The sequence below is a fragment of the Apodemus sylvaticus genome, chromosome 5 (genome assembly GCF_947179515.1).
Source record: "Apodemus sylvaticus chromosome 5, mApoSyl1.1, whole genome shotgun sequence".
In the NCBI taxonomy this organism is placed as follows: Eukaryota; Metazoa; Chordata; class Mammalia; order Rodentia; family Muridae; genus Apodemus; species Apodemus sylvaticus.
Window position 1 is genome coordinate 127369920 of NC_067476.1, and position 25949 is coordinate 127395868.

Below are 25949 nucleotides of genomic sequence, written 5' to 3' on the forward strand. Positions count from 1 at the left end.
CAAACTAAAACACCTTATAGAGGTGAGCTGTTAGCATTGTAACAAAATATAGGAAAGTGGGTTTTCTTCAGCTCACAAGTTGGGCTGCTTCAGTGCATGGCTGGTTGACTCCAGTGTTCTTGGGCCTATGGGAGGGTGAGGACGTCATCACGTTGAAGAACGTAACAGGGATTTTGATCACCTCATAGTAGGAAAGCAAAAAGGGAGAGAGTTGTGTCCAGGGACCAAATGCTCCTCGACTGAAGCCTCTCACTTTAGTGTTATTTTATGTGTATGAATTTTTTGCCTACATGTATGTCTGGTACACATGTGCTGGGGCCTGATGACGTCAAGAGGTCATCTAATCCCCAGGACTGGAGGTCAGACTTCCTCAAACCCTTCCCACCACGATTACAGAAGTGAACTATGGTGGTGCTGGGAATCGACCCCGCCTCTCTGGAAGAAGAGTCAGTGCTCTTAAGTGTCTAGCCATCTCTCCAGCCCCTCCTTCCTTTTATTTGATTTTGTGGTATGCATGTATGTATGTATGTATGTATGTGTGTGTGTGTGTGTATTTTGAAATAAGGTCTCTCTGTATAGCCTTCCCTGTCCTGAAACTCACTATGTAGACCAGGCTGGCCTCAAAATCAAAGAGATCTACCTACTTCTGCCTTGGAAGCAGGGATTAAAGGTGTGAGCCACCAGACCAGCCCCAGTCTCTCTCCTTTTCTTGTTTTTTAATTATTTTATTTAACATGTATGGATATTTTGCCTGCTTGTATATTTATGTACCACATGCTTGACTGGGGCCTGTGGAGGCTAGAAGAAGGGTTTGGATGCTCTGTAACTGAAGTTAAAGTGATGAGTTGCCATGTTGGTGCTGAAATCAAATTCAGGTCTTCTGTATGAGCAACAAATGCTTTTAACCGCCAAGTATCTTTCCTGCTTTCCAGCCCCTCAACTCTCTTTTATTTTATTGCCACATAGAATAAAGAATATAACACTTGAAATAGTGTGTGTGTGTGTGTGTGTGTGTGTATGCACGCGCATGCACATGTGTATGTACTTGGGCTGGGAAGTATGTACACGTGCCATTTGTACAGGATGAGCAGTTAGAAGGTTAGATTTGTCATTATTACCATATGGTCCTAATACTGTTGTGGCCTTATGGCTTTTCGTATTTTCTACCTTATATTACAAATTTGGAAAAACTAGAACAATTTAAGAAAATTAATCTGGGGAGCTAGAGAGATTGCTTATCGGTTAAGAATACTTGCTGCTCTTCCACAGAACACAGGTTCAATTCCCAGCACCCACACAGCAGCCTACAACTGCCTCTGACTCTGGTTCCGAGAGATCTAAGGCCCACTTCTGGCCTCAATGGGCCCTGCATGAATATTTGTACATAGACTTACATGCAGGCAAAATATCCATAACATAAGATAATTAAGCTGGACTCAGGGACACATACCTCCAATCCTACTCACTTGAGAGTTTAGGTAGGAGAAGGACTTGAGCCAATCAAGGAAACACAGTTTCAACCAAACAAAAGGAGACAGTTTGTGATGGTGCATTCCTTTAATCCCAGCACTCAGGAAGCAGAGTCAGGGATCTCTTTAAGTTAGAGACCAGAACGGTTTCTGGTTGAAGCTAGGTTTTGCCGTGGACTGACCCCAGTCGGGGGAGTCATGACCGAAGGAGAATCAGGGCTTTTGGTACTCAGGACGCCACTGGTTCAGCGATGACAAACAGAAACAAACACAGAGGTGGTTTGGATCTGAATGTATTTAGCAGCTCTCAAGCAAGGGCTTTTATACATGAGGAGTCGGTATTACCATTTCAAAAGATGTATCCAGTGAAGCAGGCACAAAGAACAATTATCATAACCATTTGGCACAAGAAAATTCAAAATCAATCAGGTATAATGTTTCCCATGTAACAGATTTAGAGGATCAATCACAGATAATATCAATCTTTCTGTTTAGAATATAGAGTCACTTGTAGTTAACAGGAAACCTTCAAAGAGAGTTAAAAGGTCCTTAAGAACATTTGGTCATACCCTCTAGGTCCTAATGAGTTTCTGTGAGTGATCCTTATCTAACATCTAGCTTTCACCTTGTTAAAAACTTCTTGAAATTCAATTTAAAACTGTACTTAATCCATGCTTTCCATATCACAGGGTCAGAGCCACCCTCATTTACACACGCAGAGCCATATAAATTTACATGTTGTTGGGAGGTTATTTTATGTTATAATTATGTAAATGACTATGAGACAACACATTGCAGTTCTTAGAAAAGAGTTTACAGCCAGTGACCCTACTTCAAATAACGGATTCTTATCCATCTTACTCCGCCGGGCTATTAGGATCATCTTGTGAAAAAGGAAGAGAGGAAATTGAAAGCAAACAAACTGCCTGAGAACTACGGCTCAGAATTACCCTCTAGCTAGAGAGTGCCACAACCGGTCCCAGGAGACCTCCTCCCTTTGGAGTCTCACGCCTCAGTCTGTGGACCTTGTCACACATCTACTGGAGTTGGTGTGGCAAGGTTTAAAACCGGGCAGAGGATAATCCTACAAGGAACAGAAGACATTTTCTAGGCTCCTAGGCACCAGGCTCCTGACACGAGGCCACAGCTCTCCACCCTATAGGTCTGTGACCATCAGTCATGTAAGGGCAACGCCCCAAGCCCCTCCACCAGTTAAGCTCTCCTTCCCAGACACTCCTACCTGCAATAGGTATTTAACCTCAGGCGCTCCCTGAGAAAGTAGGGTACCGTTTTACTCTTCACAACTCTCCGAATGACAACATGCTTTAAAACCATGGATTGCCACATCTCATCGGGATCTGCCGTGGGGAGCAATGGAACAGGCCTTCGTCTAAAGAGCCTCGTCTAGTCTCCCACAGAAGGCCTCAGTGCCCAGCCATGGCCTCCACCAAGCCAAGCCACACGCCCATCAAGCCAAGGACTCTCCTCCCTACGAGACCCAGCCGGAGCGCCCCTCTTTCCTTTTCCACCCTGAGCTAGATCCAGCCTGCAGGGGCCTCCTCTCCCTTCTCAGCTCTTCTGCAGCATCCAGTGGCATCTGGGGTGCCTGAGAGTCTGAAAACCCGATGTTCCCGACCTCCGTGCAGGTCCAGGGACTCCTGAGCCAACTCTGGCAGTCCCTGGGGACCTCAGACTGCGCTCCCCAAAACCCGGAGGGGGTGGGGGGGGGAGTGTCCCGTGGCTTCCCATAGCCCGACTGCCCACCCAGCACATGGGGAAAGCACAGTCAAAATGCCATCAAGCCAGACTCCCGGTCACCCTCCCACACCCAGCCTTGTCTACAAGTGAGTTCCATAAGACTGCCTCAAAAGGCCAAACCAAAGGACAATACCTGGACAGCGGGCAGACTATATTGGAAAAGGCACACACAGTCAAACAGGAAAAAAGGTTTGAGGCGAGGTGGTTATAGGTTGGCTTGTGCCTGTAATGCTGAGCCCCAGCTCCTTATCCAGGATATGGGAGATGACATCACTTGAGTGGTGATTTAACAACCTTTCCTTGCTGTTTCTCTCATCAAAATATGGGAGTTTGTTTTTCCTCTCCTTGAATCTGGACCTTCTAAGCTCTTTTGTTAAGAGAATGTAAGCCGGGCGGTGGTGGCCCACGCTCGTAATCCCAGCACTCTGGGAGGCAGAGAGGGGCAGATTTCTGAGTTTGAGGCCAGCCTGGTCTACAGAGTAAGCTCCAGGACAGCCAGGACTACACAGAGAAACCCTGTCTCAAACAAAACAAATCCAAAACAAAGAGAGAGAGAGAGACAGAGACAGAGAGAGAGACAGAGAGAGAGAGACAGAGAGAGAGAGACAGATAGACACACACACACACACACAGAGAGAGAGAGAGAGAGAGAGAGAGAGAGAGAGAGAGAGAGAGAGAGAGAGAGAGAGAATATGCAGTAAGCTGGGCGGTGGTGGCACACACCTTTAATCCCAGCACTTGGGAGACAGAGGCAGGCGGATTTCTGAGTTCGAGGCCAGCCTGGACTAGAGTGAATTCCAGGACAGCCAGGGCTACACAGAGAAACCCTGTCTCGGGAAAAGAGAGAGAGAGAGAGAGAGAGAGAGAGAGAGAGAGAGAGAGAGAGAGAGAGAGAGAGAATGCAGTAAAAGGAAGGATTATGTGTCTGCTTAGAAACCACAGAGAGGAGGCTCCTGCAGCCTCCCTCGCTCTCTCGGAGCCCCGCCCACAGTCCCTGCCTGCTGGAATCTGAGAACTCACATGGAGCGGCCTTGGCCACCTCAGAGGCCACTCTCCACCAGCAAGGCCAGCAGACCCGAAGCTGTAATGGCATGAGCTCAGCGACCAGACCTTTCCAGCCTCAGGCGGCCTCCTCTCAGACACGGAGAGGCCGCGGCTAAGGCGCCTGGAAGTGAGGAAGAGCAGAGTTAAGCTAATCTCACTCCTCTCCATGGCTCCTCTCCTCCTGGGTCGAGCTTGCCTGGTTTTACTTACGCCCTCAGTTATCACGCCTGAAGATATCTCAGACGTACGGTTACCCTGGAAACTGCTGCTTACATCATCATCAGCTAGAATTTGGAGGGAGCCTTGTAATAGCCAAAGTGTTTGGAACCATTCACCCTTGGGCGTGTGCAGGATCCCGAGAGTGAGCTTTTGACCTCAGAGGCCCCCAAACCCCACCCCAAAAGACCCTGCTGAGCCATTGTTTTCTGAACTCACACCCTATGAAGACTGCAGTCACACACACGTTCAGCCTGTTTCTTGCATTTCCCTCACCTTTGCCTGCTTTAGACCATCATTTATATAAACAAACTCTCCCCTCGTCAACTTTTCTTGAGAGAAAACAGGTAGCATGTCTTTCTGAGTCTGGCTTCTTTTGCTTGGTGCAATGATCTCCAGTTCCTGGCTTTTTTTTTTCACATGGGTTCTGGGGAATGAACAAAGGTAGGTCCTCATAGTTACAAGGCACTTTCCCTACTGAAGTATCTTCCCAGTCCCCCTTATGCTCCATCACACACACACACACACACACACACACACACACACACACACACACACACACACACACAGGTTAAGCGGTTACCTTGCCCTAAAACATTTTGCTATCCATCCTTCTGAAATTAAATCCTTAAATTGAGCATGCTCATAAATGGCCCAACTTTACATGCCTATATTCAGGCCCCCTGAATAGTTTGTTGGGGGAGGGGCACTATATTGGACTAACTCTCAGGCTCTCCTCGCTGGCTGCAGGAGGTATTGCTCTCCAACTTTCTTTCACATCTTGGCTGTTCATGTTCTGGCTCTGTACTCAACAGATGCAGCCAGTGTAGTTTATGCCAGTATAATGCCAACACCTGCTGGGCGGTGGTGGCACACGCCTTTAAACCCAGCACTTGGGAGGCAGAGGAAGGCGGATTTCTGAGTTCGAGGCCAGCCTGGTCTACAGAGTGAGTTCCAGGACAGCCAGGGCTACACAGAGACCCTGTCTCGAAAAAACAAAAACAAAACAAAACAAACAAACAAAAAAAACCCACCACCACCACCAACAAAAAGACAACACCTCCCGCATTAAACGTTCCTGGGGTGGCAGCCATAGCTGCAGTGTCTTCTCTTTGTGTATTAGTGTTTTGCCTGTACGTGAGCTCCACATGTGTGCTTGGTGCCTGGGGTCTACAGGGGCCAAAAACAGGTGTCAGGTCCCCTGGATCTGTAGTTACAGACAGTTGTGAACTGTCCTACGGGTGTTAGGAATCCAAACCCAGGTCCTCTAGAAGAACATAATGCTGTTAACCACGGCAGCATCTCTTCAGCTGCAGCTGGGGCTTCTTGTGAACCAACTCCTTTAAGTTCACAGCTCTTCAACGAGACAAAGAGCTACCTATACTCTCGCCTGAATAGGACCAGTGTCCCAAGTGCTTCTCAGCAAGTAGGGACCACACCCTTCCCACACTGACACTCTTTCTGTGTTTAGAATATAGAAAGGGACAAGTTCCCCCACATGGCTCACTGACGTCAGGGAGAGAAGCAATGACAGGACCACAGGAGGTCTAGATGATATGAACACTGGACACTTCACAGAATCGGGAGCCACCACGAAGGCACGGGGAAAGACGGTGCAGAGAATAAGTATGTGTTGCCCCACAATGGGAGGGCAGCAAGATGAGAGGGCAAAAATCCCGAGCCAGGATCTCCGCACACAGCTCTGGACACCTCTCCTTCTGCTCCCTCCTAGGAAACCCCTTTACAACTCTGTGTAGTTTCTCAAGAAGCATCTAAAAGGAGCTGGAGAAACAGCTCAGTGGTTAAGAGCACTGACTCTTCTTCCCAAAGTCCGAGTTCAATTCCCAGCAAGCACATGGTGGCTCACAACCATCTGTAATGGGATCCGATGCCCTCTTGTGGTGTGTCTGAAGATAGCTACAGTGTACTCATACATAATCTAAATAATTTTTTTTTAAAGACATAAAAACATGCTCAGAGGGGCTGAGGACCTGGCTCAGTGGTGAAGTGCTGGCCTCTATGTGCGAAGGAGGTACCTAGAACACTGTTGTCTCCACTCTGACCTTGTGGGCGCTGTACACCAACCTCTCCCTTTGGGCAGCCAGCAGGAAAGCTGACCCCTGGAGGAGAGCAGCTTCCGGGTGGGAAGAAACAGCTGCGGAGGCGATGAAATGAGAGAGCAGCGCTGTGAGTACATTACAGAAGTGAAGCTGTAGGCCTGGAGCCTTTCACTAACTCAGCCTGCTGAGAAGGGGCCCAGCTAAGGAGAAAGCCAAGGAAAAGGTTGTTGTTATATCCCTGGGAACGAGGGGAGGCGAGTGGGAGTTCCCCAAAAGCCTAAGGGTCCTTAACTGTCTCTGTTCAGGTCCTGTCCCTCACTGATGGACTCCAAGGGACAGTCCCAGATGCAGCTGGCATCTTGGATCCCGGGCCTAGTCGCTTCACCTCATCTTCCTCAGCTGCAAAATGAAACTGACCAATCCCAGCTCACAGGAGATGACACCCTGAACAAACCAAGTAGTCTCAGCCTCACCCTTAGCTCACGAGAACACACCTATCTCTTATACTACCAACCCAGCAGACATATTGGTGCCCATCTGTAATCCCAGCCCAAGTGTAAGGCTACTTGGACTACAAAATTCTGGCTCAAAACCCAAATTATAAGCAGTAAGATGCCAATAGCCAGGCTGTCTCCACTCCCACTGAAATCTACATCTTTAAGGCTGGGAAGAGTTGGAGGCCTTGATACTAAGGGGTCTTAGGAACCTGAGACTGGTGAAAATGGAGGGTGGGTGGGGCAGACAGAAGGGAGAGGGTTGAGGATTTGCAGTTCTACTTGCTAGTATAAGCCACAGAGCACCAGGGGCATGAAACCAGCACCGTTTCATCACGTCAAGCCCATCCGGACGGAGGCCAGACAGGGCTGAGTAGAATGGGCCACGTCACTCAATGCTGGGGGCTTCAGTTAGGAAAATACAAGCAGCCCGGGATATAAGTGTGCCTGGATCTGGGACTGGGAACATAGCTCAGTGGTTGGGCATATCAACAAGCACAAAGTCCTGGCTTCCTAATCCCTAGCGAACCTATGTCTGCATGCTTCTTATGTGTGTGCACATGTGCTCCCAAACTAAGATGTAAATTAAAAGGTTGCACTAGCTACCTTTCAAGTTCTCAGCTTGAACTGCCAGACTCATCCAACAGAACATACATGATTCCCAGTAAAAACTCAAATCTCAGATCAAACAATATGCCAAATACTACATGGGAAATACTAAAGAAATAACTCTGGCTATTACCTAAAAGCCAAAATTGGCAGAGTGCTTTGTATTTCACCCAAACCCCAGCATTCCTTCTCACAGCAGGGAACTCAGCTATGGAGACCTCATCACTCAAGATGACTCAAAGCTGGGACTCAGCAGGGGACAGGCCTTCCCCATCTGCGGTTGGCTCCTCACTGAACTGCAGCTGGGTTCCAAGAGGAAGCATCCCTGATACATGGTTTCCTCGGCTCTGAGCTTGGCAGTTGTCACTCAGCACCCCCCCCCCCTTCATGGCTTGGGTGGGCATGTCCCCAGAGCAGACCCAGATTCTAAAGTGGCCAACAGTGGGGGCTGGAAGGCTACTGAGATTGAACGGAACCCTAGGCTCAGCTCAAATCGGACTTAAGCCAAGTTGTTAGTGATGATCTATTATCTCCCTTCCCTTTTAGCTCAGCCCAACAAGGGCCCTTCCAAGTAGCAAGTGCCCACAGCTCTCATCCCAGAGACAAGTGGTAGGCAGTCTCATTCCTCCTGCTGCCTCCTGGAGTCAGTCACAAAGTCCTGCAGATAGCTGGCTGACTTTAGACAAACACAAAAGGCTTCTGGGATTCACTGCAAGCTAGCAGCAGTCTTCCCCAAGACTCAAGGAACAGGCCAAAGTCTGCTTCACCTCACTCTTCGCACACAGCCTGTATACACACTCTCCTCGGCTCCTTCCCTGTCTCTAAGACATCTATTCTTGCCAGACTTTCTGCTTGGTCTCTCACACCCCAGTCAGGATCCTTATACAATCAACAAATTCAAGGAACCCAGAGGCCCTGTGGTGACTGCAGCTGGATCCAGCTGGACTCAAAAAAGCTGGCTCTAGCTTGAAGTAACTACTTTTCAGGAAAGCTCTAAACTGCTTTGCAGGAACCTCCCTGAACTAATAAGTAGGTCAAGGCAGATAGGAAGCAGCAGCTTTGGGCCTGGGTCACGGACACCCAGCCTGACCAGGCAGCAGTTTGCATTTGCTGCTTTGGACTTTGCCTTGTTTTAGGGCTATCCGTCAGGAGTACAAATTGTTCCCTCCTATGGTTTTGCAACATGAAGGAACCAGGACAAGCAAACACTAATTTCTAATCCCATCCAAACCATAGGAAAGAACCTGAGACAAGTTGCAGTCAACAGTCCTAGCAGGTGGCCATCTGTCCACATTATCATCAAAACATGTCATGTGGGAACCTCTCAAAGATGCCACTGCACATGGGCAGTAACTGTTAAATGACCATCAGAACTATCCTTTCCACAGAAACTAAAATCTGCTTCACCTGACTCTTCGCATACAACCTATATACACTCTCTTCCAAAAAACGTACTCAACAAAGTTGAAAGGTTTGAGAGTAGGCAGAAAACCAGCTGGTCAAAAGCGCTTCTGGGAAAGCTGTGACCTCCAGTATACCAAAACCCACAGCTGGAAGGAAATACAACATCCTAACACATGGGCCAGGCCCACTCAGTAATAATCAAAAAATAATTTCCTAGGCCTCTGGAAACATTCTGGGGATTATTCCATGGAGAAAGGGGCAGAAGCGGAGCTTACTGGTAGGTCACTGGCCTAGTTTGTAACAACACCCTAGGGTGTGATCCCTAACCTTCGCTCCAAAGCACCCTTTATTCCCAGATAAATACGTTTTGGAAACGTCCAGAAACTAGCCCCAAAAGGGAAAAGAAGCCTGGAGATATTTGACTGTCATCTATATCCTGCAGTGAAACAGGTGTTTTGCATTTAGTTCATTTTTGTACTGCTCCAATTATGTAATACAGATGTATTTCTCAGCTAACCCAATCTGCAGCAAACACTGGGCAACCCAGCCAGCCAGGAGCCATGTGTTGAGGTGGATTGTGTAGAGGTGAGAATGTCCCTGGAGTTCCCTTTTAGCTCTGCTTGAACAAGTATTACCTCAGAGCTGCTGGATGAGGTACAGAACACAAGGGCCTCAACCAGGAAGGAGTGAAATCAATACCAACAAACCAGTGTAGATAGGAACCCCCCCAACCAAACATTAAAATAACAATCTTGAGTTATACAGAGCCAAGATTCAGTCTTCAAAACTGAGCCTGAACCAGGTATGCTGGTATACCCGTAGAACCCCAGAGGCTGTAAAGCTGAGACAGTGGAGTCCTGGGTTCAAGGCCAAACCCTGTTTCAAAGGAATACTGAGGGCTCCACACTGCTCAATAGCAGGTGTGCACAAAGCCCTGGCTCAACCCCAGACATTTGTAAAGGTTACAAGAGGGTGGACAATGAACCCTTCCCACTGTGGAACTGCCTCAACAGCATTCTTGAGAGGGCTAGTTTTCCACAAAAACACTCCATAAGGTAACATGGATTATCTTTATTATATACTTTATAAAAGCATCCAAAGCACAAACACACATGCTCCACCATCAGGGAGTGTCAGAACTCTGGATTCTCCTTTTCTCTCAAGTATTTATATACCAGTTACAAAAATGGAGCTGTAAAGGATGTATAAAGACAGATGAGATCTTCTTGCTTGTTACTGTACAAGCATCTGAAGTGATCTTGACAAGAGGGAGCAAAACCTACCTAATTAAAGAGTGTCTGCCACTGTCCACAAGCAATCACAGATGTACTTTACACCTGACATGTCTGTAGGAGCACAGGCACAGGAAATGTTGGGACAGACATGGGCCAGGCTATTGCTTCTCATTTCCAGAAGGCACACATCTCCACACCATTCATTAGTAATTCCTGACAATCTATAGGAGAATCGTTAGATTCTACCTACTTTGAGGTATTAAATGCATAGGAAAAGGATTAGTTATGTCCAAGTAACATGCAATGAAAATAGTTTTAAACCAACATGGTTAAGTGTTAAGATTTTTAGAAATCAAAATATTTATTCACATGATTTTAAACTAGTCAAAGCTATTTTGTTTGCAGTAATGATTAAGTGCAAGTGATGCTGGCTTTCACATTGGTGTCTTTCAGAGTCAGTTGCTCTTGAATAAATCAATGCAGCTCTGCAACAGGGAGACATTGTTCTAGAAGAAAGGGGAAAGGAAAGTGATTAATGAAATAAACACATACAGCTTTCCTCATGAACCCTAAATCTGAAAAGAAAACCAAACTACGTACTACACTGAAAATCCTTAAGAGCAGGGATCAAAACTCTTAACTCACAGTTCAACTAAGAACCCAGCATGTGCCATATCCTTGCTGAGCCATCACTAAGTATGCACCACAGAATAATGAAATTTTTAGTTTTTACTTAGTCCTAACACTGGAGTTCCATACCACCTCCTAAGGCTACAAAGCAAGTTCTAAGACAGCCAGAGCTATAGTTGAGATGTCTCAAAAACGGACAAAAACCACAATATCCTAAAATGCCCCCTGTTGGATATGTATTTTCAAACTTCTCTTGCGTTAGCATCTTCATCACTGTAAGGTTTGCACTTCCACACATGGTTCACTAGAGATTACTGACAAAACCTACTGAGAGCGCGGCCTGCGAATCGACTTACTCTGGCATGCTTTATTTCCAGCTCAGACATTTCGATTAGGTTCTTCCGAAATGCTGCCACTCTCTTCCGTTTGAAGTTTATCAGCTCTGTGGGAATAAAGAGCTAAGTTACCAAACTACAAGAAATTTCAATTTTCCCACACATTTGAGCGCCCAAATACCCTTTCACAAATGACCTCCAGACTTTATGCCAGTCAAGATATACTAAACACTACATGTCATACACATGGACTTGCAGGCCACAGCACTCAATCACTAAGCACACCTTGGTTAGAGAACTGGTAGCTCAAGATTGCTCAAAGTTGGGAGTACTCATAGCTGGCAGGATTACGGATGAAAAAGCATGCATTCTTATAAAGACTTGGGAGTAAGAATCAAGAACACAGTGCTATCATAATTTCATTTATATATGAGGAATTACACTAATATTTGTACTGGCTTTGTTTCATGTCCATACATGAGCTCCTCCCAGGAAGACCACACCTCACATTACAGTCTTTCTTTGACTTGCTGGTGAAGTAGCTAACTCACATCTTCAGACAAGGATCTCACTCACCGGGGAGGCATGTTAAGCAAAGATCTTGCTTCCATCTCACTGACTGGTTCCTTTCTGATAAGCCACGATTGCCTCTAATATTGAGGCATGAACTCTCTTGAACCACCCCCACACTGCTTTTCCTCAGTTCATGGGTAGTAACTCTAATATACTCCTATAACAATTCTTTCCAATAACCAGTGTCCTTTTATAGTGACTTAATTATTGTGTGCATGCATCTTGTCTGCATGCATTTATGCGCTCACATTCCTGCCCTGTGCTAAGATCATGAAGGAGCATCAATTGACGCCTGGTACTCTCCTATGGGGAGGGAGCTTTACTTTTGATAATTTGTATTTTTGTTCAAAATGAAAACCAGGTACACAAGAAATGGTGAACCTGCCAGGTGGTGGTGGCGCACGCCTTTAATCCCAGCACTTGGGAGGCAGAGGCAGGTGGATTTCTGAGTTCGAGGCCAGCCTGGTCCACAGAGTGAATTCCAGGACAGCCAGGGCTACAGAGAAACCCTGTCTCATTGGGAAAAAAAAAAAAAAAAGAAAGAAATGGTCAACCTTCTTTTGCAGATTCAGAAAGCTGTTCAAATTTCTGGCAGCATTCCTGCTGATGAGTCTCTGCCAACTTGACATCTTTGCTTTTTAACCGGGCCTTGTCCAAAGCTTTGTTTGAATTCTCATAGTCAATTAGGGCTTTTGTACGTCTGTATAGGAGATCCTAGAAGGAAAATTAAGTCATAATAATGTAAAAATTTCCAAAACACCAAAGAAAATATTACATACTGAAAATGTCTAGACAGATGCACGTGTCTACTACTGCATGCACACAAAGTCTAGAAAGCATCCTCAGTGTTACATTTTGAAATGGTAAGACTCCAGCTCATTTCTCTATCTTGCATAAAGTTTTATTTTAGTAACTATGTGGACATAACTGCACACATGAATCTGGAGGTACAGGCAGTTATTTCTAGGCCACCCAATGTGGGGTACAAGCCATCTCTCTAGCCCTTTATCGGGCATAATCTTAAGTTTTCACAAGAAATTGACATAGCTCATTAATATAGCACCTGCCTAGCTTGTTCTAGGTCTGGTCCCAAGCAGCAGGGGAAATAATGAGGCCATTCAGTTTCTGTTGTTTTGGAGATCATTTCCATAATTCTTATATAAAATATCTCAGAAAATGAAACAGCATGTCAAGCATGTTTATTTACTGCTGAATGAGTTAAGGAGAATGCTGCTGAGCCATGACCTAGAGGAACACAACAAGAGCCTGCCCGCGAATCCCACTTCCGGAAATTAATATCTAACTTGCAGGATGTCTAATATAACATAAAACCAAAAATTTCAGAGATCCAGGCCAGTGAGGCCCCGTTTTACAAGGGAGTAAATAAAATGAATGGCACTGAAGGAAAAATCCACCATGTTGGTTATTCTCAGCTCTTTGCATGTCCCCCACAAAACATCGCAAACAAGTATACCTCAAAATAAAGCAACAACATTCCTTCCTAAGCCAGAGGGATTAGGTGTTAAATTTCTGGCTGTGGTGAGATGAACTAGCTGCTAAGGGCTGAACAATCTCCACCGTACCTTTGCAGCCTCTATGTTGAGCATGTAGTATCGGAGGAGCTCTGTCAGTTTTAAATCTTCATCTGAGGAGACGCGACCTTCCACTTTCTATTTTAAACAAATAAAGGTCACCAGTCACCATCCAGAAATCTACATGCCTTACTAAATGGTACCAAGAACACAAAACTTCTTACCCTAAGTTTTTCAAATAACTCTGCAACTTTCAACAGGTACCTAAAAGTATACAGAAGGTCACAGTTCAAGTCTTAGCTCTATATGATATATAAACTTACAACTCTTGGCATGAGTGGATGAGCACTACAGTCAGGAACACCAAGGTCTTAACTTTCAGGATACAAAGGAAGCCTGGTTTACAGAGTGAGTTCCAGAATAGTCAGGACTACAGTTTCTGTGTAGTCAACAACCTAAACAGGTGAATTTATTCAAGTAGCTTTATTTCAAACAGCAAAGAAAGACCAAAGCTGAGTATTTGACAAGAGTTTACAACATCAGCCTCAGTCATCCTTTCTAGAGATGATCCAAACCCAAATGTTGTTATTAACCAACACCAGTGCAAGGAGCTACCATTATAGGCACCACAAAACAACAAACACACTCACTTCACCTGTCAGTCAATTTTCTCAAACTTCCAAGTGTGAGGTATTATGTTATAAAAAGCAAGTGTAAGGAAAAATATCTCACACCAAAAAAATCCCAAAACAAATACAAGTTTAAGAATCAACCAGAGGCTAAAGAACAAAAATAACCACAGAACATCCCCACGAACAAGGGAAGGTCACTTGAGACTTGGATGCTAGAACATTTGCTAATCTTGTGTTCCAAGATAGAATATCCAAATAAGCTAGCTGTGTGACGTACACCTTTAATTTAAGCACCTGGGAAGTTGACATATCTCTGAGTTTGAGGTCAGCCTGATCTACAGAGAAACCCTGCCTCAAAAATAAATAAATAAATACCATAATAAAGAAAGTGGAGAAAAATGGGACATGGTCTCATATAGCTCAGACTTGCTATAACCAAGGGTCAAGTATCACCTTCAATATTTGATTCTTCTGCCTCCTTGATGGTGGAAGTGCAGGCATGAGGAGCAGCCACCACGGCTTTGCAGATGCTAGGCAAGCCCTGGCTGTGATTGTTAGTGAGAAGATCGGGAAATGAAGGATCCATGGGCTGAACTAAGGGCCTTGCATAAGCTAAGGAAGCACTCTGCTTAACTAACACCTCAGCCACCCAAGACTTACTTTTTGATAACTGTAGGTTCTTCTAAGGCCAGGCTATGCAAGCAGGCTGCAGTGTGGATGTAGTCATCAGCAACATCTGGAGAAACAAGCAGATATTGTCATCTGAGCAGAACAGGCACTCATTGGAGCTCTGTAAGTAACTTAGTTGGTAAAAGTATTTACTTTTGTGAGATCTGGTCATTTTGTCCGCTTTAGCACAGGAATCCTTGATCCTGTTGTAATAATTAATAAGGAAATTCTTCTCTTGCTCAAAGAAGTCATCCACCTCCTAAAAGGAGGAAAAAGAACTTAAACCAAAATGTCAAGAAGAGGAATATGTAGCAGGCAGTGGTGGCACACGCCTTTAATCCCAGCACAAAACAAAAAAAGAACAGGAATATGTCTAGTAACAGAGAAGAAAACACAGGCAATGTGGCACATTTGTGGCTGAGGTGGTGAAGAAATCAAGTCTATACTAGACAGAACAAGGAAACCTGCCTCTAAACCAAACAAAATGGTCACCTAAGTTTAACCTGTACAAACTAGATTATCATGATACGTAATATTTGCAATTCTCAAGACTGAGAGAAACAATCTGGTACTAACATACTAAGATCAGCACAGAATCACTTAAGTTTGTGAATAGCAAGTAAATACTGACACCCTGCACAAGCCACTAAGTCTTCTAGTGCATTTGTTAGGTGAGACACTGCCACCTCCATCTAGACTTGATACCATGTACCCATGGGCTTTTTTTTTGGGGGGGGGGGGGGTGTGTGCCTGATTTCAGACTAACAGTTTGGGCACACACAATGCATACACATAAAACCCATACAGTATGCCTAAGAAACACCATTTCCAACCTTCCCTTTCCACATATTCTGGGCCTCCCTAATCAAGTCCTAGAGAGACAAAGCCAAATGCTAGGAAACTGACAAAATCATTATTTACAAAGAACCAGGAAGGCATCGAGTGAACAAGGGCCCTCTTTTCTCATCCATTAGAACAGCTCTGCCTATTCCTCAATAAAAGCCATGTAGACAATATTAACTTCAACTTCAATCTTAACACAATCTAAAAAACAATACTTCAATATAACATTAATAAACACTTCTTCCTCTTGCACCAAGTTCATATAACATGTAAATAAGACTTATTTTATCCCATAAGATCTGGTTGCACCTTTAATCTCAGTGCTTGTGGATCCAAGCCAGCCAAGGCTACTTAGTTGAGTCCTCATCTCAGTAAGGACCAGTTCTTATACATGTCCACTAAGCTATACATTTTTTACTATCACTTATAGCTAGCTGGTAACCAGCACTTTCTGTGGTTCTGAGATTTGAACGCTGGCTCCCAGGCATACTAGGCAGAGCTATACTCCCAATCCTTATTTTTTTTCCATTGGATACAGGCTGGCCTCCACCTTATGCTTATTTTCTGAGAGAGAGAGAGAGAGAGAGAGAGAGAGAGAGAGAGAGAGAGAGAGAGAGAGATTTTTTCAAGGATTCCCTACACCTAGCCAAGAAAAAAGTATAAATATTCCATTTCCATATTGAGGAAGGAAATGAAAATTAAGTTGCTGGGCATGGCGGTTCACACCTTTGATCTCAGCACCTACTAGGCAGAGGTAGGTGAAGCTGAGTTTAAGACCACTCTGACCTAAAAAAATTTCCAGGAACTACAGAGAAACCCTGCCTTGAAAAAAGCGGAAGTAGATAAAAGCAACCATTTCTTAAGACCTGTAACACCCCCCCCCAAAGAAAACCTACCCATTCCCATGAAATCAAGAATTTTCTGAAACTGCCCATGTCTTACCTTAACTCCAGAAAAAAGGACCTCATCAGCACTCTTCACCACACTTTTAAAAAAGCCTCCAAACATCTCCTTGGTATTCTTCCGCCGAACACTTAGCTAAAAGAAGGAAATTCCAAAACATTTTATGACGTGGCATCGGTTTCTATTAGCATCTTTTAGTTGAGCAATTACACAAGGAACATTTTTACTATCATGAATGAGATACTTTAAACCAGCATTAAACCAGGAAGTCTAAAATTAAATAGCTAAAGATAAATACAGATCATATTCCAAACAAATAGCTAGCCCAACCCTCTGAATCATGGTGGCACCAAGTCTCAGGTTTTTCAGGAGGTACTGCTTGATTCTGATACCAGGACTCAAGAATGTGAAGGTATTATTTTCTAGACAGTGTCTCACCATGTAGCCCTAGCTGTCCTCAAGCTCACAGAAATATGCTAGGCCCGTGGAAGTCAGGGCTTGCTTCATATATGAAAAGGCATGTTTAAAAAAATAAAAAAACAGTAACCTTGAAATAAAGGTACATACATTTCAATTCCTTCTAACAAATTAAACAGAAGGAAGAAAATTAGTTTGGGGTGGGGGTGTCAATGTTCTTTCAGTAGCTTTTAGAAAGTGAACTCTAATGGATCTAAAGAGGAAGAGAATGTGCTTTCTCCACTGTTTTTTCTGTAATAATAAATGCAAACACAAACTCATTATTTTCAACCATGGAAATAGAAAAATTGCCTTACATCCTGATCATATTCCAAGAAAACATGAAAGTTGCGGTCTTTACTGAGAACAGGGTGAGAAGAAAGCCGCTGAAGAAAGACTTCATGCGAGGACACAGTCTTCTTGAAGACAGCGAGATACTCACTGAAAAGACACAGGTACAAAGATTTCAGTTTGCATTGCTCAATTCCTGCCCAATACAATTCACTTCCTTATTTAATTCCACTCTGCTGCTCATGGTCACTAGGAAAAACAATGCAACTAGACTAGACCTAAACACTATAACTTGGTAACTAAATAATGTTTAATTGTAGAATGAATGAATGAAGGAAAAAGTGTCACTGTAGGCGAATTTGATTCAAGCCTGAGAGACCCCAAGCCTACATGCAATTACTGGTTGATCAGCAAGATATTCCCTTCTTTAAAGGAGTGATACCTTGGGGCTGGAGGGATGGCACAACAGCAGAGTACTGACTGCTCTTTCAGAGGTCCTAAGTTCAATTCCCAGCAATGGTAGCTCATAACCATCTGTAATGGGATCCAATGCCCTTTTTGGGTGTGCCTGGAGATCACTACAGTGTACTACTCACATAAATAAAATCTTTTAAAGAGTTAAACCTTTTTTATTCTCAGGGACATCAGCACACTGTTAATGCAGGCCTGACGGGCCGCTAACAGAGGCTGCTGATTATAACAGGAAAATGTGTATATCATTTTTCTCCTAGCCTTTCAGACATTTAAATGGCCATTATACCATGTGTTTTGGTCTAAACAGTTTTGTGCAAAGTTTAAGATATGTTGTAATTTGTGAATATGGGCCCCCTCTTAAGCCATCCACTCACAAATGAGTAACCTTTTACCATATTCAGAATACTTTGTAAACAGCATTTGCTACAATCCAGCAACAAAGTTTTAGAAGCATATTACCATAACATGTCAAACTCTCCACAAAATGTAGTATTTTTAGAAATCAGCACTAGGCAACAAATGGTTACATTTTTAATATCAGGTTTTTCCACTTATTTCTTCTCAATATATTTCTCATAAGGCGGAGTGCAAGAAAATTCACTTACGCTTCCAGTTCTTGCTTCATCTTGGCAAATTCTTCTTTTGTCATAGATCCTTCCCCTTCTCCCAGTTTCTGCATCTTCTCTCGAGGGCCATCAAAGTCAGGCTTTGTAGGAGCAGGAGGGATCTGTAGCAGAAGTGAGTCATCTGTGAGTACCTTATTATCCCAGTGCAGATGGCGCCTGCACATCATCTGCCAATCAGATGGCCACCCCAATAGAGCTAAGGCAGCTCGTTTCATGAAAACCTTTTTCTTTCTAACCTTCTAAAAAGGAACTAACCTAGGCTGGGCAGTGGCAGACTCCTTTAATCCCAACAGAGGTAGGGAGATCTGAGTTCAAAACCAGCCTGGTTTACAGAGCGAATTCCAGGACAGCCACTGTCACAAAGACAGTGAAACCCTCCTTCAAAAACAAAAAAACCTACCTCCCATGTCAGAGCACCAATTGCTATCTCTTCAGTTTTAGACAACTGGCAAAAGACCATAGTGAACATACATTTCTTCGCTATCAGCTTAAAACAGGTGCAATTAATGCTAACAAAGAATGGCCAAGTCAGAACAAAGCCTTCACACATCCAAAGAAATTTCTCCTGTTTCCAAAGATTTGAGTATTAGTGCTGCAGATCCAAATCAGAGGCAGAGCTCCTATCTAGTGTGTTTGAGGCCCTGAGTTTGACCCTACCCCATCCCCCAATCACAAAAACAAATTTATTTTTTGAATTAACTCTCCAAGGAAACGTTAAGCGTAACTCTAATTCAGGTCATCTTGGGTCATGAGATCTCATATCAAAGAACCAGAAGGAAATCACTACTGGGCAATTTTTAATTCTGCCCAACAGGACATTTGTGTATTTGAACTCATTGAAAACTAGCCAAGAGGCTGGGCGGTGGTGGCGCATGCCTGTAATCCCAGCACTCTGGGAGGCAGAGGCAGGCGGATTTCTGAGTTCAAGGCCAGCCTGGTCTTCAGAGACAGCCAGGGCTACACAGAGAAACCCTGTCTCGAAAAATATCAAAAAACCACACACACACACACACACACACACACACAAACTAGCCAAGAGCTCTGCCAACTGTCTTCTTCACTGAGTACACACCACTGAGGAATTTAACTGTATACTCCAATACTACAAATACAATTCCTACAAATCAACTCTACTGGTGCCTGGGGTGGGTGTGAAGGAGATGGTTAAGACCAGTTCACAGCACCCTGTGTTTGCAATCACTGTTGAACTCCATCTCCAGATCTGACCTGAGGGTACCCACACTCACCTGGCACATAGACTCATACACTTAATTCAAACCACAGAATTCAAAATACATGGCCTCTTTATGCAGAAAGATAAGAAAACAGCTTTTCTGTTTTCTAAAATGAACTCACAATAAGCCCGGCATAATCCGTGGTTTCAGTAAGAGTGTCATGCAGCCACACGAAGTCTTCATGTTGCCTTGTAACAGAAAACTCTGGGCTCTGAAATGCGGGCAGTGTGGTCTATAAAGAGATACAAAATGGCTTTAGATTTCCTACACTGCACTATGGGAGCATTACACAACAACACAGCAAGACCCCAAAGAGTAGGACAGCAATATATTAAAGCCACTAACCTAGGTAGCTTAGACATTCTCATCTCTAGGAAATTCTTTTCACAAGGCCTTTCGAAGCTTGCTGTATATGAAAGATTATACTAGTAATAGACAAGTTTGAGACTGAACTTCCCCAGGTTATAAACAGAACAGCAAGTACAATGTTTCCCAGTGTTTTCACTACAGTTTACTGTGGTTCTTCTGGAAATTGTCCTTAGCTTCCTTTTCATGCCATTGAGTTATTTTACCTCATGTGCAAATGAAAACCAAATCCACGGAAGTGTCTGTGGCTGCACATTTGCCTGTTGAGGGCTCCACCCCAGAAAGGAACTGACAACACATATGGAGCCAAGCAACAGAAGTTCAAGTTCTCAGCAGTTTGCCACATCCCCCTAAAAAGTGACCATTGCAGCTCAAGAAATCTCACACCCTTCTGAAAAGCACCTAGTAGTCATTGTCACTCACCTTGGTGTGCACTGTAAACTTGACCTTATCTCTCTCACTGAGTGCATCAGGTATGTCGATCTGAAGTGATGGGTCAACATTCAGGTCCACAGACACAGATCTCAACTGAAACACATTTTAATATTAGTTACATGTTCAGAAATCATTTCTCACTGGGAGGGGGTGAGCCAGGAAGTGTTTTCAATGATGTGACCCATGGCAGGCTGGCCATAGGCTGAACCATCAAAGATCTTCATGACCTCACTAGCCCTATGTAGGTTGTTTCCTTTCCCAGGGAATCCTAAGTTTAACTAACTTAGTTAAGTAAGATATACAAGCCAATATACTGCACTCTTATAATATCATGCAAGCTGGTCCTCAAAAAGGTCTTTCCTTTCTAGCTAAGGGGACCTGTGGGCCCAGTGTCTGAAGCGCATGGTGTCTTGAGCAGTAGTACAGATTTACCTTCCACCCCTAGAGCAACCAAAAGGCATTACCAATAGTCTAGAATGTTTTTGGGTGTCCTAGACCTCGCCAATTAACCCTTCAAAGGTTAGAACAGGCTTTTCATGCCTGGTGTTGAGGTTTTAGTTTTTGGACTTACTGACTCTCCGGAGTATTGTGGGCTCAGATAGCCACAAGTCTTTTAAAGGATAACTTTATTATGCTTATATCTTTTTGTTGCTGAGGTCAGATCAGATCCCTGGAGTTGGTGTCAAAGGCATGAGCTGTTGACGTGGGTCCTGAAAACTTAAGGGCTAGATTCTCAAAAGACAGGCAAGCACAAGCACTATTCCAGGCTCAGTCAGCCCCTTTCCTTGACTCTTGAAGCACACTAAGTTACTAGCTATTACCTCACAGTGAGGGGCTTAGCATTGCTAATTATGTACTTGCTACATAAGTCAGGCTGGCTTTTAATTATTTCTTCTTGAAAAAGTAAAGAAGGGCCGGGCGGTGGTGGCGCATACCTGTAATCCCAGCACTCTAAGAGGCAGAGGCAGGTGGATTCTGAGTTCGAGGCCAGCCTGGTCTACAAAGTGAGTTCCAGGACAGCCAGGGTTATACAGAGAAACCCTGCCTCAAAAAACAAAACAAACAAACAAACAAAAATACCCAAAAAAGTAAAATCTAAATAGAAGCACCTTGTCACAGATATTCAGATATGTAAGACCTACATGACAGTTATGAAATACATATACTTAGGAATAGTCCTATGAGAAATTCTATTACCATAACCATCCTTCTGCCCTTTATATAAATTCAAATGGTATATTAAATAAATCAAATCATCAGTCCTATTGTTTACTCCTATCCCAAAGACAACCAAACTTAAAATCGTCTATATGTATTCTTGGCCAACATGTATGTTACTAGATAGAATGTAACAAGTACCGGAGGCACCCACAAGCACTGTACCAACCCTTCCTTTAGATGGCTCAGGGAGTCAGGCCATTATGCTCTTACTCAACAAGTGTGAGATGCAGACTCACAATAAATGTAAAAAATGACTTATGAACAAGGAACTAGATAGAAGGACTGCAGGAAGTGATCAGATTTGCACCACTCATCTCAGTGAGATGGAACCCAGAGGGAGCCATCCCTGCTGACACTAGCCATTCTTACCAACAGTAGTCTGCCAACACCCATGCACGCCACAATAGAACACTGCAGAGAGCAGGGCCGGAGGCTACTCAGCCCCAAGCTCCCAGAACAGGAACTGAGACTGGGAAGAAGGTCAGCGCAGCGTACTCAGCGAATGGATAAACAGAATCATCATTTCACACGGCTGCAAGCCCAGGCACTATGTTGAATTGCTGCCTTAAGTAATCAAGAGATCTTAGTTATCTGGTCTATGTTCAAATAATTGCAAAATATTCCACCACCACACCCCCCCCCCCCCCCCCCCCGCACTCCTTTAGAAGGACCTTCAATAGTTTACTTAAAGAAAAAAAAAAAAGGTGCTGGAGGGGTTCCTCCTCCAGAGGTCCTGAGTTCAACCATCTATAGTAAGTTCTGTTGCCCTTTCTGGCATGCAGATAGATCAAACACAAACTTTTAAAAAAGAAAATAGGCGTTTGGGCCAGCAAGCAAGAAGGCACGTGTGGCCAGGCCTGATTAGATCCCTAAGACACACATGGGAGAAGACAAACTCGCACAACTGTCAACACAAACTTAAAAATGAAAACAAAAAACCAAGAAGATGGGTACGCGTTGGCAACAAAGAAGTCATTTTAGGGAAGTCAGATCAAACAGAAAATGTTTCCAATCTAGATATTACTTAAGCTTACAACTGCTCTGTAGTTCCCTTCTGATCCCAAAGAATGTAAGTGGTGGCCCATGCCTGTAATCCCAGCACTCTGGGAGGCAGAGGCAGGAGGATTTCTGAGTTCAAGGCTAGCCTGATCTACAGAGTGAGTTCCAAGACAGCCAGGGCTATACAGAGAAACCCTGTCTGGGGGGGGGGGGGGGGAGGAGAAGAGAAACAATTCCAAAAAAAAACAAAACAAAAAGCAATATTGTAACCACACTATCTTTGAATTCTTACTATTTGAAGACATTCAGGTTTCTACCCACAAAATTGTTCTTAATTGCTCAAGCAACAGGTTGATAACACAAGACTGATAGATTTTTAAAGTGCTACTATCCTACTAGGCAGCCCATGAGTGGTATATCCTTAGTATAGGGATGCAGGGCAGCCACACTCACCAACTTAAACAAACCCAATCATTAATCCATTTCTAGGTGAGCAGATTCTGGCTCACAATGCTTTGAGTGCTATAACAAAAAGAACCTTGGGTTCCTAAAGTCAAAACCTACCACATCACCCAAGGATACAGCTGTACTGTTTTAACAGCTACTTTAAGCTGAGCTTGAAGAAACATGCCCTTCATATCCTTTGACAAAGTTCCTCACAAAGTCTGGACAAGAACAGAGATGCTCAGCAGTTCAAGCTTAATATCATGTTACTTCCTTTCACAAACTATTATTCACAAATTTAAACCCTTGCCAGCAAACTTCACCCCACCCATCACACCATTTTTAGAAAGCCTGTTAAACCCCATGATTTTCAACTAAGGGTAAATCTGTTTAGTGCAAAGAACACTTGACAACGTTTACAGGTAGGAGAGGTGGCTACTGTCACCTCCAGTAAAACTGCTAGTGGCCTAGTAAGGACAGGCTCCCAAAACACAGTGCTCAGGTTTACCAGAAAGCCTGACTTTGTCACTTACAAAATCTCATCAAATAAACACCTAAGATCATAGTAAATCAAACCCAGAAAATCCTCTAAGCGGGCAGGCTACTTCCTGCAGCCATCATAACCTGCTGAAGTGTTCACAAATGGGACACTAAGACAGCCTGTGCAAGTTGCTGACCCAGAACTAAGGCGTGGGCAGCTAGCTCTGAGAAGCCACACTTCCTGAGTCATATGACTACAGTGAAAATTTCACTGCACACAAAAAAAGATAAATTTAGACTTGCTACAATACTGAGCAAAGTTCAAGGCTGTTGTCTATACTGTTAATAGAAGTATAGAAAAACAACAGCAGCAGTTACACTTATAAATGTCTGTCACTAAGTCTGAACAAATATCTTTCATTAAGTCCACTTAACTTCCTAGTGAAAGTTAAAAGTCAAATTACTATAGTCACTGAGGACTGAATTCAGGGTCTGGCTCACGTTAGACAACAAGCTACTACCACTCCCACTTTACAGTAATTCAAAATGTCTAGGTATCAGACTCAATTCTGTACTCCTTTTAGGCCTCCCTACCTTGCCAAAGCAGTTTACTAGCATTCAAAAGCCTCAGGGAGAGCTTCATTTTCACCCCAAAGTCTGAAGAATCATTAACTCCAGGGACTAGATAGATTGCAATCTAGTCACTAGAGCAACTTCAAGAGTCCCATCTTCATAGAAATTCCAAGCTAAATAATCCAAGCATTTAAATGAAAATGCAAAATATACAAATTTGCCCAAGTTGGCCTCCGGTTCTTCGACACTTGCCAAATTTCCTTCAAATAACTTCTGCCATCTTGATGTGATCTGCCAGTCTAGTATAGACCAGATAACAAAAATGAAACCATGTGCTAAAACCAGTAACTTATCTTAATATTTCTTTAACTCAAGAGAAAGAAAAAGTTGTAATTTTATCCACTATAATCATCTCCAATTTTGCTAGTCACAGTGATAGTGAACTCATTTTTAAAAAATTCTTTTAGCAGTCAACATAGAGATGATCAAGTAATTTTACATAGCTGACAGATTCTGCTCCAGCACAGGTACCAAAAAAGGAAAACAGCCATCGGGGCCTCTCCTGCCCACAATACAAGGGGAGAAACTAATTCTATGTAAAACAAATAAAACACCCCGCACAAAGCTCTACTTCAATACAATACCTTTTTGGGAACAATCCAACTGGTGCTCCAGAGACTGATACTAGATAAAAAAAAGTTTGCCCATTCAAACATACTCAAAAAAAAAAAATTCTAAATTCAGCTCTTATTAAACCTAAGAGCTCCCATATTACTGACGATTCTACCCACAAAACTGACCCATAACATACCTGTGCGGTGGAAAATTCAAAGAGCCAATAAAAGTAGAATTCTTAATTGGCTATATAGCAATCTCCGTTTATTGCATTAGTCCTCAAGATACTTACAGCCCGAGGGTTACATCAACACACAGGATTTACTAAAAATTACAACTCCCACGAGGACACATTTAGCTTTCCTAAGTTGCAAAAACCATGCTACAGATTCTCGACTGAAATTTCCCCACTATTTTAAACGAAAAGGCCATTTTCTTAAAAAGGAGACAGGAACCGCAAACAAAACTCCGATCCACTTTCCAAGTACCAAGAACTCGATTTAGGTTTCAGGAGCCTTTAAAAACCACGCTCCTAAGGGTTTCAGAACATTAGCCTCAGTCGAATGACTGGCAGAGCGTCTGTCAGCTTCGCACCAAGAGCTCAAGAAGTGGAGTCCCACTTGTCTGGTTCTCCCTGGCCAGAGCATGAGGGTGCACTGAGACCCCGCTGGAAAGCACCTATAAAGGGGTGGGGTGGGGGAAAACCTACGGATCTTGCAAATCCTCCCTTGCTGTGGACCGCCAACAGCCCGCACCCCAGAGAAGGCACATCCAGCCCAGTTAGCGAGCCACGGATCTCACCTTGCTGCGGTCCTCCTCCTGCTGCTCCAGCAACTCGGGAACCGCGGCCATGGCGACGCGGGCCTCGAGCAGGGGCCGTCTGGCTGTGCGAGGAAAGAAGAGGCTGGGCCGCCGCCGGGGCGCCTTTCAGGGGCGGCCGCGGCCCCGCCTCCGCCGGCCTCCCTGCCGGACGGCGGCTGGAGGCCGCTTGACTCCGCCACCATCCCAGCAGCCCCGGGCGCAGGCCAGCGGCACGCCACGTGCTCCCCCAAGAGCGGCCTCCCCCGTCCCCGCGGCCGTCCATCTTGGAGCCGGGCAAAGAAGCAACGCGGGGCCTACCCTCGCTCCGCGCCACGCGGACACCAGCACCGGAGGGCCGGGACGGGGGACGCAGGGTCCGAACCCTCTCCCAGCGAGGCACGCCTCGAGAAAGAGCGCGCACAGCAGCACGGGGAATTTATGGCCCAGCCAGAGTCCAAGATGGCGCCCGGCGGTGACGTAGGCGAGATCTCGCCAGAGCGAAAACGCGCGGCTTGACGGTGCCCACG

General features: G+C 44.4%; 1 protein-coding gene and 1 non-coding gene across 3 annotated transcripts; both read right to left on the reverse strand.

The window, feature by feature from the left end:
* Window positions 1–10110: 10110 nt before the first annotated feature.
* Window positions 10111–25844, reverse strand: Snx5 (sorting nexin 5). 2 transcript variants are annotated; one of them, XM_052183784.1, is made up of 14 exons: window positions 25741–25844; window positions 25423–25505; window positions 20278–20382; window positions 19610–19720; window positions 18233–18354; window positions 17180–17303; window positions 16446–16541; window positions 14814–14919; window positions 14652–14727; window positions 13584–13623; window positions 13411–13497; window positions 12382–12541; window positions 11276–11361; window positions 10111–10795 (listed from the first exon to the last, which is right to left on the reverse strand). In XM_052183784.1, exons 2-14 carry the CDS (start codon window positions 25471–25473, stop codon window positions 10745–10747), a joined length of 1215 nt encoding a protein of 404 aa, XP_052039744.1. In that variant the 5' UTR covers window positions 25474–25505; window positions 25741–25844; the 3' UTR covers window positions 10111–10744. The 2 variants fall into 2 exon arrangements, with proteins under 2 accessions (XP_052039744.1, XP_052039745.1); XM_052183785.1 differs by having other exon boundaries at window positions 25423–25501; window positions 25741–25822.
* Window positions 21802–22038, reverse strand: LOC127686588 (small nucleolar RNA SNORD17). Its single transcript, XR_007978188.1, has one exon. It is a non-coding gene; the product is annotated as a small nucleolar RNA SNORD17 (small nucleolar RNA).
* Window positions 25845–25949: the final 105 nt, after the last annotated feature.